General features: G+C 41.4%; 1 protein-coding gene across 1 annotated transcript in view; it reads right to left on the minus strand.

Moving 5' to 3' along the window:
* Positions 1-1,395: 1,395 nt before the first annotated feature.
* LOC143861310 (DNA mismatch repair protein MSH2-like) overlaps positions 1,396-18,330 on the minus strand; it is a 28,218-nt gene continuing 11,283 nt past the window's right edge. Inside the window, exons 4-5 of the mRNA XM_077372246.1 lie at positions 1,861-2,141; positions 1,396-1,724 (exon numbers count right to left, since the gene is read on the minus strand). Of these exons, the coding sequence (XP_077228361.1) occupies positions 1,941-2,141 (201 nt within the window). The 3' untranslated portion in view covers positions 1,396-1,724; positions 1,861-1,940. The remainder of the gene's footprint in view (positions 1,725-1,860; positions 2,142-18,330) is intronic.

Genomic DNA, 18,330 nt, shown 5'->3' on the forward strand with positions numbered 1-18,330 from the left:
TCCAATGGAGATGATTTTTGTCGTACGACAATTTTACGTTGGGTCTACCTACTGAATGGTTTAGATCTTTGAATCAGGTGGACGAGGTTTATTGTTTTAAAAATAAGTGCACCTCCATACATGGACCATATAACATTTATTAGGAAATTCATTGCGAAGCTTATTCCAATATCCAAACCGTTCTTTTGATGGTCCCACTGTAAATAAGCCTTTTTCCAATAATTATCTCCAATCTCTAGAGGCTGATTAGAGGGTTTGGATCATCCTATGGAGTTTATTTTATGGGCAAGACCTATTCACGTTGGAACCCAACAAATGAATGGATTGGATCTTCGAATCAGGTGGGCCCAAGTAATTTTTTTTTTAAAATACACTTTTTATGATGTTCACCTTCTTCAAAGATCTAGACCATTCATTGTTTGGCCCCACCAAGTGTTTGTCCTAAAAAAGAGTAGAGTACTATTTGTGAGAATAAGTATAGGTGGGGCCAAATTGGTTCAAAGATCTAAACAATTCACTTGTTAGGCCCATCATAGGTTCGTGTTTGAGAGGAGGGGGGCGGGGAGAGAGAGATAGTTGTACCGATAAGAGAGAGAGAGATTAACGGTTGTACCGGTTGTGACTTCACAACCGGTAGATGCGGGTTGGATGGTACATAGGGACGGGCAAATTCGCACCCCGGAGTACACATACACTCCCCTTACAATGTGATTTGATATCAAAAAGCATTAAAGTTGAGCACTGTTCACGTCGAATCATGGTATCAGGGGTGCGTTCGCGTACAGCAAGGGGTGCGAATTTATCATTGCCCTGGACGGCAAGAAAGAACATTTCCGGTGGAAAATATTTTCTTGAATTTTTTTTCTTTACATGATTTATAGGAAATTTATATGATAATGGCTAACTTAGAGGGATATCGTCATAAATTGAAGGCCCTCTAAATAACAATTGAACATGGTTTGTTCTTGTTATCTTTTTTCATGCCTAATAAAGTAGGAAAATTCAGACATTTTTCCTTTTCGAACTTTTCCACAAAATTTCTGCAATCCAACCTGGGCCTAAGGTCAAACCAAACAAATACATTTAGAGAGACTTCAAAGATAATAGGAAAATATATTACTCTGCTCACATCACAGCCTAAGCCCCCTCTCGAACCTTACAAGTAAACACATTACTGTGGAAATAGAACATCTTGTGCTTTGCAATGATTTTTTTTAAGGAGCCTACGATTTATTTTTACACTTCAAAAATATACCCTTAACTAGATGGAAAGTAGTTCATATGGATTCGTCCTGGAGACCACAAATAAACAGACATTGCCATAAATTGACAGTGGTAATATTTTCATCTCTCCCTTCAGAAAAAAAAAATCCTAATCCAAAGACTACCATGGCAAATATAAGGACTTCATATATTGCAATTAAAGACATCCTCCACTGTACTTAGACTCTTGATTGTAAATTTTTAGCACTTCCTGTTGATACTTTAGGCATAAAATTAGAGAGCTGTTATTAGGTACAATACCAAACGTAAAAGGTAAATATGGAATACCTTTTCAAATTTCAATAACCCGAACATTCTTCTAATAGGCCACACTGGTAAAAGTGTAAGGTTGGAATGGCAGTGCCTTCCTAGCAAACTATTTTAGTAAGGCTCTTGGTTTCCGAAGCTTGAAACAATCTTGATTAGATTGAATCCCCTGGTTTCATCAGCATCCACAAAAGCTTGATGAACGAAACATGCAAAAAAAACAAAAAAAAGAGGATAATAGCCATCTGTAACCCAAAATTGCGACAAATACGATAATTTAAGCCTTCTAAGGAAGAAGCAAAAGGGAAAATCTTGGCATAGAGGCCTTACTTTAATAGTCTTTTATCTATACATCTGGAAGGTATTTCAGTGCTGACCTTCCCAATCATAAAAAAATAGAAGATTAGTGCTTAGAGGAACTGCTGGAGCCATGGACAGCCTACCGCATCTCTCTCCAAATCACACCTCAATTTGCCCACTTGCTGCAGCGCCTCATTCAAGTCCATCTGGTCCAGGGGCAAGGCTGAGAAGTCCTGCAGGAACTGATGAGCCCGGACAGCACCACTAGCCATGTCATTGGCACTGCAAGCTCGCTTTCGTTTAGATCCCACCTGGGAAAGCATAAGAAAAATGGTAAATAGGCTGCCAGAAACAGTGAAAATGAAATTTGCACTAGACAATAGAACAATAGATACAAATAGTCCTGTGATAGGACTCTAAACTACTTGGATGAAACCAATTCAAGTGTTCTTGGCCATAGCGCTTGAGATTTCAAAGCACAAAACCAAGAACTCATACCATTTCACTATTTTGATAACAACACGGTTAATTAAAAAAAAATCTTACTGACTGTCGATAGTTTTTTGGCAATTGTAACAGCCTAAACAGCTAACTAGTGAAGTGCAAAATAAACTAGGAGTGCCATTATTACTTTAAGGGAGTCTGGATATCAATTATCTTTCCCTGATTTATCAATAGACTTTATTTCTATGATTGGACATTGTCCTTTCTATATTGCAATGCATGAATTCAATTTTTTGTATCATAATAAAGAAAATCACACATAGTGACCTTACACCTTGGGATTTTTTGACATTACCGATAATAGGGAAAGAAAAAACCACCGTTGGAGCAGACATTGGTGTCGGAAACAATATATCAGTTTCCCATTGTTTTTATTTATTTATTGGGACTTAAGTTTTGTTGGTGGGAAAACATTTGAGGAGAAAATTGTCTAAGTGAAATATAATAACTTTATGTTGATACCGCTTTTTTTTTTATTGCTCCTTGCATCAATCTGGCCTATTTGTGCAAGATTCCAATAGTGGTTCTTAGACTTCATAGAGATCCGAATGAATAAGAAATTCTCTTGATCAGACACAATTAACCTGTTCACTAGTGCACCCAGTACAGGTGTGGATGGGTGTGGTGCAGTTAACAATTCACTGAGCTGTTTTCCACTATGGAAGCTGCTACTCATTAACTAAATCTGCTATACTATAGTTCACTCAGTAGGCTTTTTTTGGGATCTGTTTCTACATTAATATGCTTCCCAATGTTTATAGGTTTTTAAGAATTCTAGATTCACTTTTCATAACGAGATTAAATATTAAGACATACAATTGAAGGAAGGTTATCCCTTTCCGGCAAGATCGCTACGCGCAGCAGAAACAAAAACGCATGGAACTTTAAATTTTCTTTTCGATCTTGCTTTTGCCCAAGATCATAGAGTCTAGATTAGTTATTATTGCTAATTAAACATCAATAAATACGTCTTTGAAAAAGAAATCAAGAAACCTCACTGCTTGATCTAATCCTCGAACGGTTGCGACCGTTTTGAACGCCGCGAATCCCGCAAGTTGAACCGATGGATTCCTTTCTTTGCACCGTTGATTGTGAATGTGAATAACTCTTATTCACTTGAACAAGGTCTGATCTAATCAGTACCCATGTTGTAGAGATCAGAGAATTAAATTAGAAGCCTTTCTCTTTTGCACTATGAGGTGTCACGTTGAATAATTGGAGGAGAGAGAGACAGACAGAGACAGAGAGAGAGACAGAGAGAGGGGACGTGAAAACGTATTTTCCGAAGGGGGAGAAGAAGCTGACGAATTTCCAAAGTGACATTCACTAGAATTCATCCAGCCCTTCCCCTCTTTTAATAGCAAAGAGTTTTGGTTTATCTTCTCCTTGTTTATCTCCCCCAATTCCTATCCAATACAAAGACCAACTTGCATTGAGATTCCTCGAATGAATGGGACTCTCCCAAACGTCCAAGGCCATGTGGGGAAGCCCAACACTGATTGGGAAATGTATTTTTGAGTCACTCTCCAGCCCATTAAGGCCTTATCCAATAAGTGTTCGTGTTGGAAATGAATTGCTCAAAGTCTGGAAAGTTCATTTGAGCAATTCCTATCCAAAGAGGAGTTGTAGTGCAACACAAACTCCTTGAATTAATGGGAAACGTTTTCCCAGCCCTTCCAACTGTTATGGGTGTGGTGCGCCCCACCAATCCTATCCAAATGTGTAGTACAATTCCAATTTCTTATTCCATTCCAATTTCGCACCTCTTGCAAAACCGATTTGGGAATAACTATCCTCAGATCTGACATTATTATACTAATTATTAATCACATTAATAATACATAATAATGTATAATAAATGAATAATTAATTATCCACTTAATTAATTAATAACTCGCATCCAATGGGAGTTATATGGCTCCAATTTGTCCTCGAAAAATTCTCTTAATGTCTCTTGTTACTTACTTACCAAAGACATTTACATATTTTTTTTGAAAGATGATAAAGTATATTTATACCATGGAAATTACATTGGGGACCAGGGGTCCCGGCTTGCATTAACAAAGTATCATGGCTAAGAGCATACTCCTGAGCCATCAAGAGTAGGGCTGGCAATTTCACCCGAAAAAGCGGGGATCCGCCCCGCCCCGCCCCGTTTGGGGCGGGGATTCCCCGATTTGAGAGTGGAAGGGGATTTTAAAAATTCCCCGGTGCGGGGAGGGGAAGGGGAAGGGGATGGAGTTGTCCCCGCCCCGTTAATCAATGCCATTTTTTTGTATATTTTTAAGTGTTTTTTTTTAAGGAAAACTACTAGAAACTATGTGGATCGGCTACAAGATTCCCCCAAACATAAACTTAGCTTGTCTTTTCTTTTTAATTAGCTTCTGAGAGCATTATGGGAACTATAATAACCTTTTGACAGATGTTGAAATAATAAAGACAAGCTGAGTGTATGCAATTATCAAAAAATCGTAGTGCCAACATCGGTAGCCAAAATAAATTGCATTTTATTATTAAAAGTATGGTATGGCCCGCACCATACGCTGATCCAAACCATTCATTAGATGGGGCACACCCTAAATAGGTTGTGCCCCAAAAATCATTTCCATAGGTTGATCCTAACCCTCCGATCTATAGAGGAATAGGATCATTCAGTACCTCTACAGATCGGAGGGTTAGGATCAACCTAAGGAAATGATTTTTTGGGCGCAACCTATTTAGGGTGTGCACCATCTAATGGACGGTTTGGATCATCCTATGGTGCGGGCCATACCTTACTTTTAATAAAGTCAGGAGTGCGATCATCAGAATACAACAGTGCTCATAACATTTCCCAAAATTAATGATCCAAAATGGGGTTTGGATGTTGGGTACTCGAAGTGGCTATGATACCACTTGATCTAAAAACTTATGGGATGGTTGGGATCATCAAAGCGCCGTGGTCTTGGACCAATGGTCTATAAGTATGTTATAGACCAATGGTTTGCTATCTTATGAAGAGTAAGAAATATATCTCCTTTGTCTATAAGTATGTTAGTTTATAACATTTTTATATATTGAAATTGCATCAAGTTTATTAGGGACACCCAGCATTAGTGTATCAATGACTAAAGAGGGGGTGATGTTGGGGCGGGGCAGAGCGGGGAGGGGATTTTGTCCCCGAAGGATGCGGGGAGGGGAAGGGGAGGGCAAGGGGATTAGATATTCCCCGCGGGGAGGGGAGGGGGATTCCCCACCATCCCCGCAGAGGGGAGGCGAAGGGGAGGGGGGAAATTCCCCACAAAGGGGAAGGGGTAGGGGACCCCAACATCCGGCCCCGACCCGCCCCGTTGCCAGCCCTAATCAAGAGAAACAAGTAAAAACTACTCATAATTACATCGAGATAAAGAATAACTCATCCATCTTGCCAATTCCCATCAACATTACAAAACTACAGACCCCACGGCTACCCCAACCGAAAACCATTTCCTAACGTCCTTCCCAATCAACCAAAATGAATTCTTCTTCTCTCCAAAACTCCTGAAGACAAGTACAGGTACAAAAGAAGGATATCACCCAAAGCGAAAGACTGGAGTCTCTCAAGCTAAAGGGAATTAGCTTCAATACAGCTACTCCACTGCTTCTAGGATCAGATTAGTGCCGAAGATAACCAGACCTAAGAAATTGAAGCTTTAGTGAAGATCTTCATCGTTTCATCCAGTCACGTACTTCCTCAGGAAAACTCAACGAGAAGAACTTAATCAGAGCAGAACAACTCCTGAAGAGGGGAGCCAAAGACTCTCTCAAGCTTATCATGGACCTTCCACACTAGCATTCTTCCTACAGCCTCTTCCGAGAGTTTCAAAAGGACTCCTTTAACTACAAATCAATCAATACAACAATCTTCCTCCCTTTAATCCTGAATTCACTCTAGAAGATTATGAAAGGACTGAATTGGAAGAGGAATTTAATGCTTAAGCCCCCTCCCCAACCTTCTTTTCAGCCTCTTTTGCTCTTACCTCTTTCTCTTCCTTGTCTCTTGCTATCATTGCCAGAAACATATCTTTGGTTGCCCCCAGATCTTCATCGTATTCAATCCAAAAAACGTCTCACATGGTTAACAAGTCATCGAATTCTTCCGAGAACGATCCACCACTTCCTGACTCTTCTGAACTATCAGCAACCCGCTTGGCCTTACCTTTAGAATCCCCACTAGGCCCTGGGTGCTCCCCGGCTCGTTGATCTATTTCCTGTACCAGCATGTCCAAGGGACCAACGACCTCAATAATCGGGGTATCCCGACTATTCTCCAGGTCCCTAATTACGGTCCTTTTTTCCTCCTCCAAGAGGCGCCGACGAGTGCGCATTTCCTTTTCTAAAACTTTACTGAGCATGGGGAGATCTAGGGGAGGCAAATGCAATTCCATATCACTTGTCGTCTCTGAGGGGTTAAAGTCGATGCCGGGATTGCTGGTAGATTCTTTCCTTAGATGTGCCCATCACTTCTTTAACATGCTAAGTGAAACCTCACATGGGGTGGATGATTCCTTCCTTGCTAGTTTTTCGTTGTAGCGAACATCTTTCAGGAGTTCAAGATCTCCATCCTCATACGGAAAGTCCTGAGCGATCAAAATATTGCCACTCTGGTTCGCTTCCTTCCCTGGCATAGCTGTCTCAGTGAAGTTGTCAAAATTTCGAAGGAGCTTTGGAGAATCAGCAACAAGTCTCCTCTTCCTGTGATCCTCTTTCCTAAAAATACCTTTAAGTTTTCTTGTACAAACAGACAGACCACCTCCGGTAGCTAGCACCTGTACTTTCGGATTAGTACTTCTACGACGTATATTACCTTTCCCTATACGTTGACGTTTATCCTTAGAACTTTTGTTTTCGTTATTAAATCTGGTTTTTATTTTATAGCCTTTTTTTTCTTTTCTTAATTCAGAATATAGCTATTAGCGATATCTTTACCAAGAGCCTTTCTTTCTCAACTCTTGCTACAACAATTAAAGATTTCGGACCAACCCGCCTCCAGCCTTACTCCACCTCCTTATCACAGCCTCAACTCTGCTCCCTGAAATTCTAGGCGAGTTGTTGGCTGCTAGGCCAGGCGAGGAAGTGGATAATTCAAAATTCAAACAGGGGCCCACCAACGGCTCCCTGCCATTATCACAACGCTCGGGATTAGCAACTGTCACCTTTTCCGGTGGGTCAACCATCGCCGACGACTGAATGTTGGGAACTTGCAAATCGGGGCCCTCAGAAGCAGCCAAATTATCTTTACTTCATTCCCCCATTACCGACATCGCCAGACTGTTGATACTATCCTTAGAGATCACTTGACTCCTACAGAATAAATACTGGAATCTACTCTTAGATTAATAGATGAGGGGATAGATTTCCAAAGGGGAGTTATGACCAAAGCCGAGGCAAAGGTCATACAGTGCTCGTGGTTACCAAAGAGCTGAGTCTAGTGATCGTGGATACCAAAGAGCTGAGTCTGGACCACCTGGCCCAGGTGCTGTCCGAGGATCTCCACAGTTGACATAGACCAGGCATGAAGAGGGATATTATAGAATCTAATCCTAATGGTTCTAGCACCCGTGTTATAAGCCAGGAACCAACGCTGAAGGGAGGAGAGGTATCCCCCCAGAGCATCACCTCCACGCCTGAGAATAGCAGTCGCCTGGGATTCTAACTCAAAGGAAAACCAAATATCCACTGAGTTGATTAAGGCCTTTGCAGTTTGGAAAGGCCCCAACATCTTTTAGCCCACTCCCATACATCTTCCAACAGCGAAGATCCAGATTTTAAACTCCTAATGAGATAACTCCTAAGACTCTTCTTTCTTTCCTCCACTAGGCTAGTTGGAATATAAGGGCCAAGAGATCATGTACCTCAACCTGAGAGGGGCCGACTTTAGGCCTCCAAACCATGGATGGGCCAGTTTGGTCTTAGGCCCTAATGGGCAGATTTGTGGACAAATAATGTCTGTCCATTTTTGTCCTCCACAAATGGAGGGGTTAGGATGATCCTATGGAGCTGATTTTTGGTACACATCCTATCTATGATAGGGCCTTGCAAATGAATGGTTTGGATCACCACAGAAAATGTGGGACCCATGTGATTGGGCGCTTAAGCTCACCATAAGTTTGGTGAGCTTAAGCTCACCAACAGTTTCCTCTATATATATATATATATATATATATATATATAAAAGTATTCACATTAATCTAACGGATCATATCCGTCCGTGCAATTACATAAAATGCGGAACCCTGATCGATTTGGATGTTACCGGGTCATTCGAGTTATGAGTGGGATCGTCGCAGGGATCCGACGATCGATCCTACAGAACCCTATGGTGGGTCCCACTGGGATCTCACTCTGTAGTTAAACTACACTCGCATTAGGTCAATGACCTACATCGAGCCGTAACCCTGAAGATGACGGCCAGATCATCTTACCTCTAATCACATCTTGTATGTGCAAGTCCTTTCTTCTTGACTACATCTATTGAGTTGAGTCATACGAGGGGTGGACACTTCTTACCCCTTTGGCTCACTCTGGGTATACCATTTTGGTCAAGCGGTGTCCGGCCTCCAAATGCATTTATAAAATCCTTTAAAAACATTTCACTGTTTCATAAAACATTCCAATAAACCTTTTATCAAGTCCACCTAAGGACGAATATGTGTTACAAAATAAGCACATTACACATATTCATTAATATAATTACCCATTCATGTCATGAAATAAACCTTTATTGATAACAAAATGTCATTCTGCTGGCTTTTCACGGCATATACTCTAACAACAACAACTGCCAGACACCTAAAAATTGGTATTAACAAGAATATAAAATTAGTTAATCACATATGGAAGGTTTACTTTCAGTAGTGTTAAAACATAATTGCAAAGAGAGAGAGAGCATTCTTCCACCATAGTACAAAATCAAGCACTTGAGCTGTAAGCCTGCGAATAGTTGAGGGGCTGGGCCAGCTCCAACGGAGCAAACAAATTGGGGTTTCGCATGGAAAGACCAACTCCTAGTGCCACCCCGAGACAAATGTATAGGCAACAACAGTTATGCATATACTTATACAACTATATGCAAAAACAAACCAGTACAAGAACATTAAGCCAGACTACGCAAGATTTCAGTCATTCTGTAATTTATTATTAGTCTTTTAGATGAGAAAATCATGAAAGAAATGGAAAATATTTGTTTTGGATCTAAAACAAAGTCGATAAGTATCCATGCAACCATTCTAACACAGAAATAGAGAAAAAGCGATGTTACGAAAGTATAATGAGTCTTGGACTAGTGCAACAGACTTAGGTTCTTTTAATGTGAGAAATTGAGAATAACAATCATTATAATTATAGTTGACGCAAACATAAATTAAGTGTCAGATACAAGCCTGAGATCAGTTGTACAGTCATCAAAATTTTATTGGGGTGGGTTTTTTGGGATATTTGCTCTTCATTTAACTCCGCATGTATTTCTCACAGCCTGTCCCAAGCCAAGATAAAGGAGGGTTGGCGTTAGGTTGGTAGCTGGCCCTAAACTTAGCCACTCTTCTATGAAGATGAATCCTATAGAAAATTCGTTGGGGCGTAACCCTCTTAACGACGCGCTGCATCGGTGCCCGGATATAATGTTAAATGAGCAAGGGTCCTTGCACCTTCATGGGCGGGTGCGGGGGGTGAGGAGGCTGGTCCTGGGCCGTCGCTCCCTTAGTGACGTGCCACATCGGCGCCCAGGTGTGGTGAAAAATGAACAAGGGTCCTCGCACTCTACGAAAGGGTGCGAGGGGCGAGGAAGCTAGTCCAAGAAGTAGGATTCGTTTAGCCAGTTGGAACATAAGTTCGCTAATAGGTAAGCTGAAGGAATTAGTTGATACGCTAAGTAGAAGGAGAGTTAATATAGCTTGGCTTCAGGAGACTAAATGGGTAGGAGAAAAATCTAGGGAAATAGAAAATACGGGTTTCAAGTTATAGTATACAGGTAAGGAGAGGAATAAAAATGGTGTAGGGATTACAACAGATAAGAGCCTAAGAAATGAGATTGTAGATGTAAAAAGGAAGGGTGATAGAATTATTCTAATTAAATTAATATTAGGTGAAGGGACGATTAATTTTCTTAGTGCGTATGCCCCTCAAATAGACTCTGTCAAGCGGCAATTTTGGGAGGATATGGATAAAGTAGTCCAAGGAATACCACATGAAGAGAAGTTATTTATAAGAGGAGATTTAAACGGGCATGTGGGAAGAACTAATGGAAGTTTTGAGAGGGTTCATGGAGGACTGGGTTTTGGCAATAGGAATGAGACAAGAGAAGAGATTTTGGAGTTTGCATTGGCATATGATTTGAAGTTAACAAATACTTTTTTTAAGAGAAAGAGATTCACACTTGATAACCTTTAGCAGTGGCAGTGGCACCAACTGTAGCCAGATATATTTTATTCTCACTAGGAGAGAGGACAAAGCTGCGTGTAAAAATTGTGAAGTCATACTCGGGAGTGTTTAGTCACACAACATAGGCTGGTGGTATTGGATATATGCATTTAACGTTAGAAAAGAAAACATAGAGATGTTAGACATCCGAGGACTAGGTGGTGGGATCTCAAAGGGAAAAAACTAAATATCTTTAAGGATAGACTGCTTAAAGAAGGACTGTTAGATGACATAAGGGCAATTTAGTCATTTCATTATATATATATATATATATATATATATATATATATGAGGAATGTGTTCATGCGCTTGAACTCTAACATCAAATGGTGCGCTTGAGTGCACCAATCACATGGGTCCCACAATTTCTGTGAGGATCCAAACCATTCATTTGCAAGGCCCTATCATAGATAGGGTGTGTACCAAAAATCAGCTCCATTGAATCATCCTAACCCCTCCAAAAGTGGAGGGAAAAAATGGGCAGATTTGTGGTCTGTCCATTTTGACCTCCACAAATGGATGGGTTAGGATGATCCTATGGAGCTGATTTTTTGTACACACCCTATCTATGTAAGGGCCTTTCAAATGAATGCTTTGGATCATCCTAACAATGTGGGCCACATGGGTTTGAGAGCTCAAGCGCACCATTTGATTGGAACGCTCAAGCTCACAATCCTTTTCCTCTCTCTCTCTCTCTCTATATATATATAACGTGAGAGGGGAGTGAAATTAATTTCGAACTCTCCCTCTCACGCCTATCTTTCTCTCCTTCTCTGTCTTGTTGTTTCTCTCTCATTCTCTCGCTCATCTCTCTCTCTCCTCCACCATGTAGATTAACATGGTATCAGAGCTTCATGTTGAAGAACCAAGAATATTTTTTTCTTTTTCTCTGTGTACACGAAGATACGATAACTAACCCTAACCCTAGGCATCCAAATCCACAAACCCATACCCACTACCACTAGAAGTAACCATAACCCAGCCATCAGAAATCCCTAACTGTACCCATAACCACTACCACTAGAAGTGACCATATCAAATTCTCCAAGACCCCTAAAAATATTGAGCGAATAACCCAAAAAAAAACCATATTCATTTGATTCTGAATAATCAAAACTCTAGTCGAACCCTACAAAACCCTAACCATACCCTCTAAACCTTAGCCGAACCTTTCAAAACTTTATTCTTTGATCTTCTCACCCTCAAACCCTAACCCTAACCGTAGCCCGCTACTTTATACAAATCAGCCCCTAAACTCATTTTTAATCCACTTCCAACCCTTCGAATTCATGATCTAAATAGGTATTCTTCGCTCTTTATCATCTCGTGGTTCGTTTTGGGCTACTGTTTGTTGATTCTCTCATATTGGTGATGTATGTTTGTGATGTTGTCGCCTCTTTCTATCCCGGAATCGGTTGTTACTGTGTGAGATAGCATATGTGGGTGTTGTCGTGGGTGATCTGTTTGTGATTTGATGGTGATTACTTACTAGTGTGGATTTGTCATTTGATTGGATGATATCGGTGGTGGTGGTGTCGTGGTTGGTTGTTGGTGATTATTTTATCGTTAGTTGATGTGTTGGAGATTTTAGTGACTTTTTTTTCTATTGTGGTTGGTGGGTACTTTTTGTGGTGTTGTGGGTGTTGGAATATTCATGGTGGTGTTCTTCGTGTTGTTTTGTGCCTTCATTATGGAATCTGTGGAGCAATCTTCTTAGCCACCTGCCGACAACAAGGTTGTTGAGATTTGTTCTACATACAGTGGCAAGTCTAGTTATTCCCATGTCGAACCTCCCCTTCAGATGAATTCTATAAAGCTACATGGGACTCATTATCCCCCGTGGAAGATGGCTGTCTACACTTACTTGGCTGTCGGAAAATCAGTTTTTTAGAGCGCGCACCACCGGCTACTAGTGATTTGACTTATGATCAGTGGCTTAAGGACGATGCTGTGATCCTTTTTTTTTCTATGGGGTTGTATGGAACCCAATATTGCCACTTCTCTGATGTATCTTCAGTCGTTGAAAGAAATTTGGGAGCAGACCGCTACGATGTATTTTGGGGTGGATAATCTTATGCGTATATGTGATCATTTTACCGAGTGGTTTAGCCTTCAAAGAGGTGACAAACCGGTTGATAGCCACTACATGGACTATCTAGCACTTTTCAGGAGCTTGATCTATTGATGTCGTTTACTACGGATCCTGTCGTACTTAAAAAAAAGCCAGGAGGAGTTACGTGTGGTTAGATTTCTTGACTCATTGGGGCCTGACTATCTCCAACTCCGACAACAGATTGTCAGTTCTGGTTTGATTCCCACCCTCGCAGATGTATTTTCTAAGGTTCAACGTATGAGAGTAGTTCAGCATAGTGACCCTATGGTGGATGGGTTTGCTCATGTGACTTATGCTGGTCGTGGCCGTGGCCGTGGCAGTAGCCATGACTCAGGAGGAGGCCGCGATGGAGGAGGTCGTGGTCGTTTGTCCCGTTATTGTACTCATTGTTGTATGGAGGGGCATATTGTTGATTATTGCTATGATCTACATCCCTACAAACCTGCGAGTGCTTCTCCTGTAGCTTCTGATAGTCCTTCCTCCTCTGTTGCTTCATCTATGACTCCTGACACAATGGTAATCCCCCGTGCAAAATATGATGATCTTTACGTCTTCGGGAAAAAGGGAAGCAGCCAGCTACCGCGTTTGCACATCAAGGTAGCCCCTCATGTTTTCTTTCTGATACTTCTTCTGGATCATGGCTCATTGATTCAGGAGCATCACATCATATGACTGGTAATCCTACAATTCTCTCTTCCTTCATTTCCTTCTATGGGTCCTTGTACTGTTACTTTAGCAGATGGAACTACATCTCCTGTATCCGGGATGGGTGTAGTCTCCACCTCAACGGGTCTTCAACTGTCTTCTATTCTTTATGTCCCTTCTTTTCCTGTTAACTTGTTATCTGTTAGCCAATTAACAAAGTCGGTAAATTGTTCTGTTTCCTTTTTTTTCTTCCTATTGTGTTTTTCAGGACATGAAGACTGGGATGAGGATTGGCTTGGGCCATGAGATTGATGGCCTTTATTACCTTGACCAAGACGAAGCTTTATGATAAACTTCAGAAATTTCACTAATTCTTAGATGCAATTACAGTAATCAAAGGGTGCTGATATAAAGCACTTACATGATAAGCATAGAAGGGAAATGAAGATAATTATGGAAGGGAAGGAATCCTAATCAAATCTACCTAATTAAATCTACTTTCCTAATCTTTCTTGCTTGCCTCTTCTTATCCACTCGCCTAATTTATCTAGTCTCCTCATTTAGCCAACTTACCCAATCTACCTCCAAGATGATCCAACAGTGAGATCTTAACCCAATCCAACCGTTGGATCCCACATATTCTAACATGCCCCCTCAAACGTATATGGATTGAAAATCGATATACGTTTTATTACAATAAAATTGCCAAATATGGAAAATAGAATTCCCAAATTACAAATTTAATCAAAATCCACCAATTTGATGCACACTTCCGAAAGTTGATGGTGAAGACTGATGTTGCTGCCAATGATCACCAACGATGGTTGCCGAAGAAGACCGCCGCTTGCTGATGTGTCGCAAAGAGGGTTTAAAAAAAAAAAAACCAATGGATCAATAGATCACAACCTCAATGGGCTAGACAAGACTCAAGCCTCGATGGGCGAGTAAGATTGGGTCACTATGGACCGATGCCGGAATGGGCAAGAATGGGCCTCGATGGGCATGACTACATGGGTTCGTTTTAGAATACCAATCTTCATGGGAATTTCAAATTGCTCTCTCAGGCACAAACCTTGAGGAGAGAGGCCCCTCAACTGAGTAGAGCTCATATTTCAGGCACGCACCTCGAAGAGGTACCTCAACTGAAATGGATCAAGGAATTAAGGAGAGAAAAAAATGGAAGTATAGAGATGGGCGACGAATAATAGCGGAGAAGCTAACGGCACATAAAAAAAAGCCAATGACTTTACGGATTTAAATGGTGCATGAATAGGAGGGTGCAAATATCAAAATTTAGGAGATAGATTGAAGAGATGGGGTGCATTGAAAACAGAGAAAAAGTTAGCAGTGTCTACTAGGGCTGCACATGGTTCGGTCCGGTTCGGTTTAAGGGTGTTTCTTGAACCGAACCGATCCCAAAATCCAAACCGTAACCGAACCGTTGGGGCTTTTAACCGAACTGAACCAAACCGATTTTGACCGGTTCGGTTTGGTTCGGTTCACGGTTTATCCGTTTTTGACTTGTAACTACTCATCCATACAAAGAAGTCACTACTCATCCATTAGCAAATAAAATTAGCTTAAAATAATCTCACTTGCAAATAAGGAATGACTTTGGTAGCATCCAAAGAGGCCCTAAACTGCTCATAGTCTTGCACACATGTAGTCTCATTCATTAAATACATGGATCTGAAATCTGAGATTGAGAAAAAAAAACTTAGCACTAAAAAGGGAGATGGTGGAAATCGGTGGGGAGATGCCGAGATGGTGGTGGTGGATTAGAGTTGCAGGGTAGTGGGTTAGGCCAATGAAGGAGGGTTTGAAGTGGGTTTTGAGTCAGGGATGGGTGGCTCCGTGGCGGAGCGGATCTGGGATTTAATGAAGGTTTTGAAAAGGGGTTAGGCTTGGGATTAGAGGAGAAGAAGTTAGGGTTTGAATCTTTTGATTAGAGGAGACGAAGATGTTAGTGTTCGAACCTGGAGGTGTTAATGGGTTTGATGATAGGGAAGAAGATGGCTTGCACTTGTAGATTGCAGCGATGCTATTTGGGTTGTTCTATGTTGCTGCTGTAGTTGTGGTGTAGGAGAGGTGAAAGAGAAGAGAGGAACGGTTTGGGTCCTTTTTGGGTTATTGTTGGGTTAGGGTTAGGGTTAGAGTTAGGGTTAGGTCAAAGGAGCGGATAGATATGGGTTTGGTTTTGCTATGAAATTACGAATGGGCCGAATGGCAAAAAGAGCCAAAAACTATATCTTAACCGGTTCGGTTCGGTTTTTCGGATTAAAATTCTTTGAACCGTAAACCGAACCGATAGGATCAGTTTTGTGAATCTCGTAACCGCGACCAAACCGATAGGAATAAAAACTGAACCAAACCGAACCGAAAGGCCTGGTTCGGTTCGGTTTATCGGTTTAGGCAGTTTTTTGTGCAGCCCTAGTGTCTACACCATAGGCTTCTGTGTTCCGTGGGCATCCCTCATCTTCTCTTCATGATGTTGGAATTGAGGGCTTGATATTTGGACAAAACATTGAGGACTTCATTCTCTTTCCATGAGGCCGATCAAATGAACCTAAGGGGAGATGGCTGCGAGTGCAGTGAAGGCATGGATGAAAACCCATGGATGGAACATGGGAAAGTAGAGATGAAAATGAGGTAAACACAAAGGAAGCGAATTCTAAGAGTTGGGATTTAGATTTGCAGGAGCTGTTTTTGCAGCGGATAAATTGGAGAGCTATGTTGGCCCGGCGGACGGCAGAGTTAGCCGTCAGCCGGAAAATGGAACTGCGAAAGATGTGATCAAGGATGGGTCGGATCGTCCCGCTTTGATACCATGATAAACTTCAGAAATTTCACTAATTCTTAGATGCAATTACAGTAATCAAAGGGTGCTTATATAAAGCACTTACATGATAAGCATAGAAGGGAAATCAAGATAATTATGGAAGGGAAGGAATCCTAATCAAATCTACCTAATTAAATCTACTTTCCTAATCTTTCTTGCTTGCCTCTTCTTATCCACTCGCCTAATTTATCTAGTCTCCTCGTTTAGCCAACTTACCCAATCTACCTCCAAGATGATCCAACGGTGAGATCTTAACCCAATCCAACCGTTGGATCCCACATATTCTAATAGTATATATCATACATTCCTAGCCTGTTACATGCATCCCTTAACATAGCAGGCCCTAATGGTTTAGTAAACACATCTGCAAGCTGGTTTGTTGATCGAGTGAACATGGTGTATATTTCTCCTCTCTGAATTCTCAAACGAATGAAATGGCAATCCACTTCAATGTGTTTTGTTTGCTCATGGAAGATTGGGTTGTTAGCGATATGAATTGCAGATCTGTTATCACAATACAGTTGTGCTCGTCCTGAAGGTGGAAAACCAATTTCTGATAGGAAAGAACGTAACCAAAGCAACTATCCACTCGTGTATGACATAGGGACGTATTCTGTTCTACACTGGATTTAGATACAATATCATGCTTTTTACTTCTCCAGGACACCATATTACCTCCAACAAATGTATAATAACCAGTTGTGGATCTCCTGTCTATTGGAGACCCTACCCAATCTGCATCAGTAAATCCCTCTACTCTCTCATGACCATGTTTCCTAAAACATAAGCCTTTTCCTGGTGTGCCCTTCAAGTATCTGACAATCTGAATCACTGTTGCCCAATGAGAGGTGCGAGGAGAGCTCATAAACTGACCGGCCACTCGTACGGCAAATGAGTTATCAGGACGAGTGGCTGTCAAATAAATTAGCTTCCCAACTAATCTCCTGTATCGACCTGGATCATCCAACAAGTCGCCTTGATCTGGAAATAGTTTTACATTCGAATCCATAGGTATAGATGCTGGTTTTAACCCTATGGAACCAGTCTCCTCTAGAATATCTAACGTATACTTCCTCTGTGACAGAGAAAGACCACAACGAGAGTGTGCTACCTCAATGCCAAGGAAATATCTGAGAAGCTCCAAGTCTTTTGTTGAGAATTCTCCTTGGAGGAGAGTCTTCAATCTATTTATTCCACCTTTGTAATTTCTAGTGATCACAATATCATCCATATAAATGACCAAGAATATAGAACCAGCAGTGGACTGGTAGCTCATAACAGAATGATCAACAGCACACTGCTTCATACCAAAGCGCAAGACTGCATCACTGAACCGGCCGAACCATGCCCTCGGAGACTGCTTCAATCCATAAATTTCTTTCCTAATGCGACAAACTGACAAACCCATCTCCCCCTGAGCAGCATACCCCGGAGGTTGCTCCATATATACCTCCTCAGAGAGGTCGCCATGAAGAAATGCATTTTTAACATCCAACTGATAAAGGGGTCACCCACGGTTCACAGCAATGGAAATCAGAATCAGGACAAGTATCTTGGCCACAGGTGAGAATGTCTCCTGATAGTCCACTCCAAATGTTTGAGTATAACCTTTGGCTACAAGACGAGCTTTGAGACGCTCAAGAATCCCATCAGGTAGGTACTTAATAGTAAATATCCATCGACACCCAACAGGTTGTGCTCCAGAGGGAAGAGGAACAAGTTGCCACTTGTTATTAGAATGAAGGCCAGCCATCTCAGCCTCCATGGCAGCCCGCCACCCTGGATGAGCAAGAGCCTCTAAAACTATCTTAGGCACAGAAAAAGTAGATACACTAGAGACAAAAGAGCGAAACGAGGGTGAAAGATGCTCATATGAAACAAATTGAGAAATAGGATGTAAAGTAGTGTGAGAGCGACTGCAAGAGGCAATAGGAGAACCACCTGATGGAGAATCATCCGACTG

The sequence above is a fragment of the Tasmannia lanceolata genome, unplaced genomic scaffold, assembly GCF_043159265.1.
Source record: "Tasmannia lanceolata isolate RefF3 unplaced genomic scaffold, GAP_Taslan_0.1 ptg000037l, whole genome shotgun sequence".
Lineage (NCBI taxonomy): Eukaryota > Viridiplantae > Streptophyta > Magnoliopsida > Canellales > Winteraceae > Tasmannia > Tasmannia lanceolata.